This window comes from Xiphias gladius, chromosome 16 (genome assembly GCF_016859285.1).
Source record: "Xiphias gladius isolate SHS-SW01 ecotype Sanya breed wild chromosome 16, ASM1685928v1, whole genome shotgun sequence".
NCBI lineage: Eukaryota > Metazoa > Chordata > Actinopteri > Istiophoriformes > Xiphiidae > Xiphias > Xiphias gladius.
This window is the reverse complement of record NC_053415.1, coordinates 16,533,186-16,542,982: the sequence shown is the minus strand read 5'-3', so window position 1 is coordinate 16,542,982 and position 9,797 is coordinate 16,533,186. Positions and strand designations below refer to the sequence as shown.

The 9,797-nt window shown below is 40.9% G+C and overlaps 1 protein-coding gene across 2 annotated transcripts in view; it reads right to left on the bottom strand.

Moving 5' to 3' along the window:
• Nucleotides 1-7,978: 7,978 nt before the first annotated feature.
• Nucleotides 7,979-9,797, bottom strand: part of LOC120802012 (anosmin-1) — a 40,706-nt gene continuing 38,887 nt past the window's right edge. For both annotated transcript variants that reach the window (XM_040149434.1, XM_040149435.1), the window contains one exon: nt 7,979-9,157. In XM_040149434.1, coding sequence (XP_040005368.1) covers nt 9,099-9,157 — 59 coding nt within the window. In that variant the 3' untranslated portion in view covers nt 7,979-9,098. The remainder of the gene's footprint in view (nt 9,158-9,797) is intronic.

Here is a 9,797-nt window from a genome sequence, read left to right as displayed (position 1 = left end):
CGGGTAATTAAGCTGATACTGTCATTTATCCCAAAGGTGGGAGGCGGTTAACAGGCACTTACCATCAAAGCGTGGAAAAAGAGAGATCATCCCTTGTTTAACCGTGCCGCGTAAACCTTTCTAACATGTATAACATATGTTTTACTCCTCCTGAGCGTCATAAACGTGTCACAGGCTGCGCGGGCACAGTGGCCTGTCCTGACACTGAATCACGGGACTCCCCCAGCTCACCTAAATCTTGGCTCCACTCAACACCTCAACACAAAGGGAACTGTTTATGTTGCAGACAGGCTCAAAAAAGTACGCTTGCAACGGTGCATTTAGACAAGGGATTTATGAGCAGGATGTTACTGCTCTATTTTATGCTGTTGATCCACCCAGTGTGGATTTAGCACTGTCCCAAGATATTTACACCTAATATCTGTTAATACCCACTTCAGTCTGGTAACAATATCCCTATTATCCCCTCTGTAATCTGTAATTTTTGGTAAAATGGGACTTGTTAGAGGCTTCAGTGGTGTGACAGTGAGATTTATCTACATGCGCTGTGCACCACCGTCCTCACCCTCTGAGACAAACTAGACCAGGCTGTGCCTCCAAGCATGTTGAGACACAGGAAATGGTCAGCCATCACTGGGGCCATAAACTGAAAGTATTGGACGTTCCCTGTACTCTGCATTTTTTGGTACTGCTTTCTAATGAGGCGTACTTTATAAAGGGCTCCCCAAGTTGTAACTAAGGGCTTTGTTAATGGTTAATAAATACCATGCTTCATAGAACAGTGATAAGGCTTTAATAGGGGCAACTCTTGGGTAGACTTGGTGGTTTATTAGGGAGTAAAATACCAGGACTCTATATGAGTAGCTTTATTTAGTAAGGTTGTTTATTAACCCTTAATAAAGCCATTAATCTCAACTTTCTTAAAATATGCTTTATTAGAAAATGGGACCAGCTTTTCTGACACAGTCTTACAAAATGAATTTAGCATTTCTGACAATGCTGTGAAAAGTACACAAGGGGAACTCTGTATAGTCTGAGATATGTATTAATTTATATTCCTGGATGTGTCAAAGTTATACATTGCATGATTTCTTTCACATTAACCCCCAGAACCACCATTCGAAGTCTTCTTTTGCTTTTCTGAGACATTACTGACCAAAGCCGAAGTCTCATGTCGAACAGGTCTTAGTGTGGCAGGCATCTGCCGAGAAGAGCTCGCAACTAGAGAGCGAGGGCAGTTGACTTTCACCCGCCAAGGCCCTCCGTTTGACATCATGTTTTCTTAATGAGAACCAGCTGCTCGCAACATCAACATTCAACTTCATCCCAGAATCAAAAAAATATGAAAGTTCGAGTTTTAAACATGTCCAGATTCCTTTGTACGCCACGGGCAGAACTAGCCTGCTCGTTAGCATTACAATCAATGGTGCCTGTGATCATCAGCGGTGGAAATGAGGTCATAAACATTGTTGTTTGTGGGCCATCTGCTGGCTTTGTTTGTAATGTATGTAGATAAACATATTCATACAAAATAAAAACAATAAAATCATATTATCCTGGTGCTAATTTATTTGTGGGGTCAATTGCTGTCCCATGCCATGGAGCTGAAAAGCTTTTGCCTCCATGATCAGTGATTGCAGATATGAGCTGTTCTTTTACAGAGCAATCGATTTCATGCTCTCTTTTCAGCCCATGCCTCATTTTGATTTTCTCAGAACAACAAATGGATTTTACATAAATTTTCAAACATGTCCCAGTGCTTGTATTGTGAGCAATAATGGCTTCAGATGCCTTCTTACCATATGTAAACAAACAGCTGCATGTATTATTTTGGTTAAAACCAGAACACAGCAGACAGACATATAGATTGGCCGTTTAAAAGATAGTCTTTGCCAGTCTGGAACAATCAAAAAGAAGACAGAGGAGGTTTTCCTCAGAGAAATCTCTGGATTAAAATGTGCATCTGTGTCTGAGCTGATTTAAAAATTAAAAGGTTTTGTTTATTGTAAAAAGATCTAAATACGGCGATCTCGAAAACAGCCGTCAGAATACATTCCTCTCGTCTGTTTTTTCTGTCGCCCCAAGTTTATTTCGAGATACTGAGGAAGCAGAGGAGCTGAAGCATGGTGTTTACACATCAAATTATGCCTGTCATCATTTCCTCTTTTACTGTAACAGCTGGCCTGTGTGGTAGATGTATTATCTTATTAACACCTTTGAATTAGTGCTCAGAGTTGGAGTTGTGTTTGCATTGTCTGATTCTGCGCCTGCCTTGAGCAGTCTTTAGCCGCAGGCCTGCGGGAAAAGTGGAGGAAGCTCTGCTCTCCCCGGACAGTATCTACTTCAACATCCTCTGTGTGGATTCCATCTGAACTCAACCCCTGACCCTTCCCTTGTCCCTGAGCCTGGGCCCTGCCCTCACGCTGCCGTCCATCCTCCTGGGTACAGGGTGACCTTTGAACCTTGCCTCGCCTCTGAAGCCCAGCTGCCGACCCCGCCTGCAGACTTCACAGGAGAAAAGAACACAAGACGGAAAGTTGCCCCTCATCACTAGTCATGCCCGGGGGTGTACTGTTCTGTGAAAAACTGACACTGTCCAATTTAAAAGTGTGTTGTATGTTGATGAACTGTATCATTAGAGCAACCTATGAACTGTATCATTAGAGCAATCAAGATCCTGTGACACTGGATTGACCACAATGAATAGATGATTACATACCAAATTTCCTAACTTCATTAATTAGGAGTAGGCCGCTTGGGTCAACATGTGTTTATTGTCAGGAAGAAGCATTAAAGGGATTAACACTAATCAGAGGGGATTATAAGAAGCTATTACCCAGCTGGATGGTACTTTCTTGCCTGATCTCTTCACTTTGTAAGCCTGTGGAGAAGGATGTTTGGTTTGGAAAGAGGGATCTGGATAATGACTCCTCTGGTGACGTTTTCTTTGTAAACACAAACATACTGGACCTCTTGCTTACCTTTGACCCAAACTCCGAAGAGCCAAGTCTGTTAAGGAAAATGTGTTTTAATTGAGCAAGAGTTAAAAAAAAAAAAAGTAATGGAGATGTTTCATATTTATTTTTTATGAGGTTCATTGATTGCAAGGATCAGCAGGAGTCTTGTTGGAGTAATGGTATGGGTCATCATTGAATATTCTGGCTCTGGTTCTACACACTGAGCTAGCAGTTTATTGGGTAGATCTGTACAATCCAGTTCAGTAGGTCTGATAAGAATCCTCTCTTTGTGATTTTCATATTTTTTGACACTGTGTCAGAGAGGTGTTGATTCAACTGCACTATTAGCACTTTTGATACTTTAATTGCATTTCGGTTTTAGTTCATTTTTAATATTTTGCCTCCACTATATATTAGAAATGCATCTTTCTATTATGGAATCCAATATTTCTCCACTGCAACATTATCATAGAGCCCAAACAACACTCTCTGACACAGTAACAGCAAAAACTGAACATTATGAGAATGAAGTTACTGTGGCGCTATTGTACTGATGGCACAGGTGTACCTTATAAGCTTGTAACTTGGTTGATATGAAAGAATTTTGTTATGATATAATTATAACAACTGACTTGAACCCTGTACGACCCAAGATAGCCCATCTTCATTTAATCTAAAATATACACCAATATACAACAGGCAGAATCTGGGAAAATCAAGTTCCCTTTGGAGCCGCAGATGCAAAAGAAATTGTTGCTGAAATGAAAGGCAGAAAAAAACACACACATTGTCTTTCTGTCTTTGGATGTGTCAACGTTTTAACTTCAGTGTCCTGTTAGTACTGTTTTTTTTTTTTTTTAATCTTACCACACACATGCGCTTATCATGATTTTCACTTTGTCAACCTTTAGAGAACAGGAGAAGAATACTACACTTGTCAACAGTGTTGTTGCTGTAGTGCTCGTATAACGTGTGGCATGCATGTTCTCACGTCTGTCTGTGTGTTCTGGTCTTCATTAGACTTAGACTGAACATCTTTGCGGCCTGACAGAGAGATCCTTTCATGTATCCCCTGCCTGGTCCCACTCACCAGAGCCTAACCAGAAACATGCCACTGCCCAGGGCAAGGTCAGATTTCTCACCATACCACAGCATTAAAGCAACATTGCTGTTCCTAATGGAGGGGGGAAATATTGGGTATTTTTCATCAATCTCTCAGACAATGTATTCCATCTCATCATATTGAAGGAGTACCAGCGCAAATGGACATAGTCCATGTGGTAGTAATCTGGACTGAATGCCTGGCTCTGCTCGATGATCTCACTGACCTGAAACTCATGAGAGTAAAATTTGGAGCTTTCGAATCATTCAGGTTACGATCGGTGTCATCTGAAAAGGGGAAGCAAAGTCCATCCATTTTATTTTTCACCTCATACTTCAAAGTCAAACTAGGATTGAATTTATCATCAAAACTTAAATTCCCCCCGTCCTTTCAGGAATAATGTTTCAGTTGTTCAGTCAACTATCGTAGGATGACCCATAAAAGTGGCTTAGATTTGATAAATAGTCATGCATGGCTCATTGCAGTGTTAATCTGCAGAACGGGTGCAAAGAGGTCAGAGGAAACGTGTTGAAGAAACAGCCTATCTTTGTTGTGCGCTTCTGAAAGGACTCACTGTTTTATTCTCAATTCTAATAAATTAGGGGCTAATGTCAACCAGAGGACGGGTAAATATTAACTGACTGGGATTATTCAAAGAGCCAAATAAATAATATTGTTTGCAGAAATATGTGTTAGGGATGTAATGCCATGCAAAGTGAATAAGCCCTCACTGGCCTTGTACCATCAGAGACAAAGCTTTTGTACCGACGACTGGCCTATTATTTAGTTGTTGCATTTTTCCCCTTTCTTTTATGTCCTCTGAGGCTTGGACGTCTTGCAACATGCCTCAAAGAAGGCTGGAGGCCCTTTTGTTTCGAGGTTTTCACACTTGAGGGCCATGGTATTTGCTGTGTGTAGAGAGGGACTGTGACAGCCTGAAAGGGAGAGGGGCTGGACTGGCTCACACAGAAAGGAGCCTTGGCTAAACACTGGCCCGGCTCCTAGAAAAGAGTGAGGGATTAGCGTGCACAGACCAAAAGGAACTAATCTCCTGTGACATAATAGAACTGTACATAAACAACATCCCTGAGAAGTGAGTGGCGAAGCCCTGACTGACTGAAGAGGCTGAGTGTGTGAAAACAAGGGCTCAGAATAATTTGTCGCTTGCTGTGGAAACTGGTCACAAGAACAGACTTTGAATCTTAAGAGCAACGTCTCTTCATAAACACATACACTCGTATATTACAAAAAAACAAACAAAAAAACCCACATACAAATGTGCAATCATCCCACCAATTTCACACAGACAAAAACAATACAGTGTTTAATTTCAAATTTTGCCTTAACAAAGTTGTAATTGCAAGACTGAACAGACACTGAATAGGACACTCAACCTTTGCTAGTGGCGCAATGGAATAAAATTTGCCAATTTGGGGAAGGGAAGGCAAATTAGAACTGCAGTCTGGACCAATACCAAGCTCTCAAAACAGCCTCAGTTCTTCATGGCATGGACTCCACAAGATGTTGTAATCATCCCTTTGAGAGTCTGGTCCATGTTGACATGATTTTGGGAAACACTCCGGACCCAAAAGCACAATAGTCAATGATGGCAGGTAAGGGGTATTTACTGGAATGTTCAAAGGCAAACAAACCAGGCAGGCAACGGTGCAAAGAGGTGGAAGGCAGAATTGTAGTCAAGCAGGCAGGCAAACTGTCAGGAACAGGAACCAGGCAGATGTGCAACATAAGGTCTGGAGAGCTTGGCAATGAGCACAAAGACAATGTGACAACTGGTGAGTGGAAACAGGGAAGTATATATGTATATATACAGAGGGGGTGATTAAGTAAATGGGAACAGTTGTGTGCAGGGGCAGAGCAGCCAGCAGGTGGTAAACCAGGCAGAGGGGCGTGACTGGAACTGAAATGACATGAGAGGTTGTGACAATGAAAACATGGAACTGGCAGAAGCATAGATGGAATGTGAGAACCATGACAGATTTTTGCAGATTTGTCAGCTACACATTCATGCAGCCAATCTCTCGTTCTACTACACCCTAAAGGTGTTCTACTGGATTGAGATCTGGTAACAGGGGAGGCCGCTGAAGTACAATGAACTCATTGTCATGTTCATGAAACCAGTTTGAGATGACTTTTGCTTTGTGACATGATGCATTATTTTGCTGGAAGTAGCCATTAGAAGATGGTAAATTGTGGCCATAGAGGAATGCACATGGTCAGCAACAATACTCAAACCATGATTGATTGGTATTAAGGGGCCCAAAATATGCTGAGAAAATGTTCCCCACACTATTAGCCTACCACTGCCAGCCTGGACTGCTGACACAAGGCAGGTTGGGTCCACGGATTCATGTGTTGACGCCAAATTCTGACCCTAAAATCTGCATGCCTCAGCAGAAATGCAGATTCATGAGACCAGGCTACATTTTTCCAGTCTTCAGTTGTCCAGTTTTGGTTAGCCTGTGCCCACTGCAGCCTCAGATTTCTGTTCTTGGCTGTCGGGATTGGAACCTGACTTGGTCTTCTGCTGTTGTAGTTCATTCACCTCAAGGTTGGACGTGTTGTGCATTCTGGGATGCTTCTCTGTTCACTACAGTAGTAAAGAGTGGTTTTCTGAGCTATTGTATCCTTTCTGTCAGCTCCAACCAGCCTGGCCCTTCTCCTACGACCTCTCTCATCAACAAGGCGTTGAGTCAGCTGTAGAGACCGTTGTGTGTGAAAATCCCATGAGGTCAGCAGTGTCAGAAATACTCACACCAACCTGTCTGGCAACAACAATTATGTCAAAATCACTGAGATCACATTTTTTCTCCATTCTGATGTTTGATGTGAACAAGAACTGAAGCTTCTGATCTGTATCTGCATGATTTTATACATTGGGTGATCGGATAACTGGATGAGTAAGCAGGTGTTCCTGATAAACTCCTCAGTGAATGTACGCTGAAAGAAAGAAAAAAAAAAACGAAATCTGATCGCTGATGGGATCCCTGCATATTGTCATTAAGATAAAAACTTCATCAAAAGTCTGTGTCTTTTGAAGTCCAGAATGTTCGGTTTGGATGTGGAGCACAATCAACGCAGATGCAGAGGTGTGCATACTCTGAGTGAAGAGTGAACCACCATCTGGTGGAGATACTGATATTCAGTAGTGCAGCTCAAGACAATTTTTGACAACAGCTCTTGTTCCTTCGGAGGTTGAATGCACGTCCTGTACATCACATTAAACAAAAGCATCTGAAAAACGGAACATAATGTGATGACAAGGACCATAAATCATATATTTCTGTGGTGTAATAAACCTCTATCTCACTGAAACTACTATTAAGAAGAATGTAATGCATGCCAACTTGCCTGGATACACATGATAAAGTATGCACTATTAAACACAGTTCGGCATGCACTGCTTTCAGGATCGTTACGCGTGTGCTAGAAAAGGCTTTCATTCGACATATACAAGTAACTCATCTTGAGCTTTTAAACACAAAAGTACACAATCCACACATCTACTGTAAGCTTAAGTCTCATAGTGTCACTCTGAGTTTTATTTTCTTCTAAATATTTCCACTTTTCATTTTACAAGGGTGAAAGGCTGCTGAGCAGGGGAGGGATTTAAGGCTTTCAAACACACAAGCGCTCTGAGAAGTAGAGCATTATGTTGAGAGGTGCCCGACCTCAGCAATGGTAAATTCACTCGGGCTGTTGAGCTAGATGACCTGTTTATTTGGACTTGCAGAGCGCATGTCTCAGTCTCCTGGACCGATCAGTGAATATGCTGTACACAGAGTCTGCCATGGTGGATTTTACAGCCAAAATAAGCAACAGTAACTGCCAAATAGCACTGGGAAGAGAAGCATGTCTATTTACTGCTCACAGAAGCTTCAATTAAAAAAAACAGCAAAGGGAACTGGTTAAGGATTATTTTATTACTTAGCAGTTTGTACAGTTTCTACCATGGAAAAATAACATGTAACATAAGACTGTATTTACAATTCAATTTTTACAAAATGTCTTTACAAGATTTTTTTGCCGGTTCAAAAATTTGAGACTAAAACACACAAAACATACACATTCACACACATTCAAACCAAACTTTGTAATACACACATAAATAAATATAGACATTCAATGACTGTTGCACGACAAATATTTCTACAGCCAAGAACATGTACAATTCATCATTTCCCAACAAGTAATAATTTCATTAATAAACATTACATATTACTCCCAATATAATTCTTTGTTAATCTGTTAATGAAATATTGCTAACATAGTGAAAAGAGGTAACACAGACATTATTTCATGCCAACAAAAGGCTAATGGTTGTCATGCAAAACCATTACAAGCTTTCAATTTGAAGCAAGTAATTCATTTACAGTTAAAAAAAAAAAAAATCAAATGTACTACATGCAACATATTACGCAAGATATTCTGGGTTAGACAACAATGACTTTAGTTACGTTATCCATCAGTACTGCCTGTATGCCTAAGCGCCTCTGTAAAGGGTAAAACAAAATAAATAGATTCATTCCTACTTTCCTTTCTTCATGAATAAACTGTTTTACATGTCTAGCATTTCCTACCATCCATGTTCAACTATCTTCAATCAAGTTGCCAAATTAATTGTGTTTCTTTAAACCATGTACTAATTGCTTTTCATTAAATGGCTGATCAAATCAATTTGAAATGATTCATATCTTTTTACTGCATGCAATGACAGCTGAATCACAACAATTTTGGGGGTTCCTGGACCTTACTTTTACCTGGAATTTCACGACTTCCTTATAATTTCACTGTACAGACCAACCCATTCGGTGCCATGTGTCAGTCAAGAGAGAGGGGTTAAGAAGAGAAGCCAATGTGTTTGGAGCCTGGAGAGGATGGACCCATATTTCACGAGCAGGGGGTTTAGTTCATGGTCTGGTGTGCTGTGTTTCTGTTTGGTTCCACACTTTCCTTCCCTGACAGACTGGAGCAGAGAGCCACTGGTACGTTTCCCTATTGGGTTTGCCTTGACTTGAAACTCAGTGTCTCTCTACTGACGGCTTCTGGTGATGAGAGTGGTGCTGCCGGAGTCTGGGTCCTAGAAAACACACATTATCAGAAACCAGTCAGATAGAACTTAGAGGGCTAACATAATATTAATAACTGCATACTTTTTTTTCATTCAGGATAAATGTGATCTTTTTTGCTACTTGCTGTTACTGATACATAGCCATGTTTAACCTGTTATCTAGGTCATAAATACTTTTTACATCCTCTCCTTTTGCGGAGCTAAAAACCCATTTTTTTGCAACAGGTGCCGCAGGAACAAGCTGTAAACACAACACTGACATATTATCACCTTATAAAGTTGATATGGCGAACAGTTGCCTATATATCCAGTAAATACAAAGCAACATTAGCTTTTATTTATTTATTTTGGCAACATGAGGAATGTAGGATTAATATTCACTGTCCTTTTAGCTTCGTTTTGCTCTCCACCAATTCATGAGGGAAATATTTGTCTCTTTAGCTGCTAGATGGTCCAATATGTTCACTAGCTTGCCGCCCGTTTTGTGCTGGGCAAGTAGCATAGAGTGGGTTTTTAGAGATTTCTCAGTGAAAACAGCTGCCTGTTGCGGCTGGAAACAGTGCTAATGAGAAAAGTGAGAGTGAACCAAAACAGTAAAGTTGCGTGCCTGAAAACCAAATCAGTGAACTGACAGACGTTTGCTATTCTG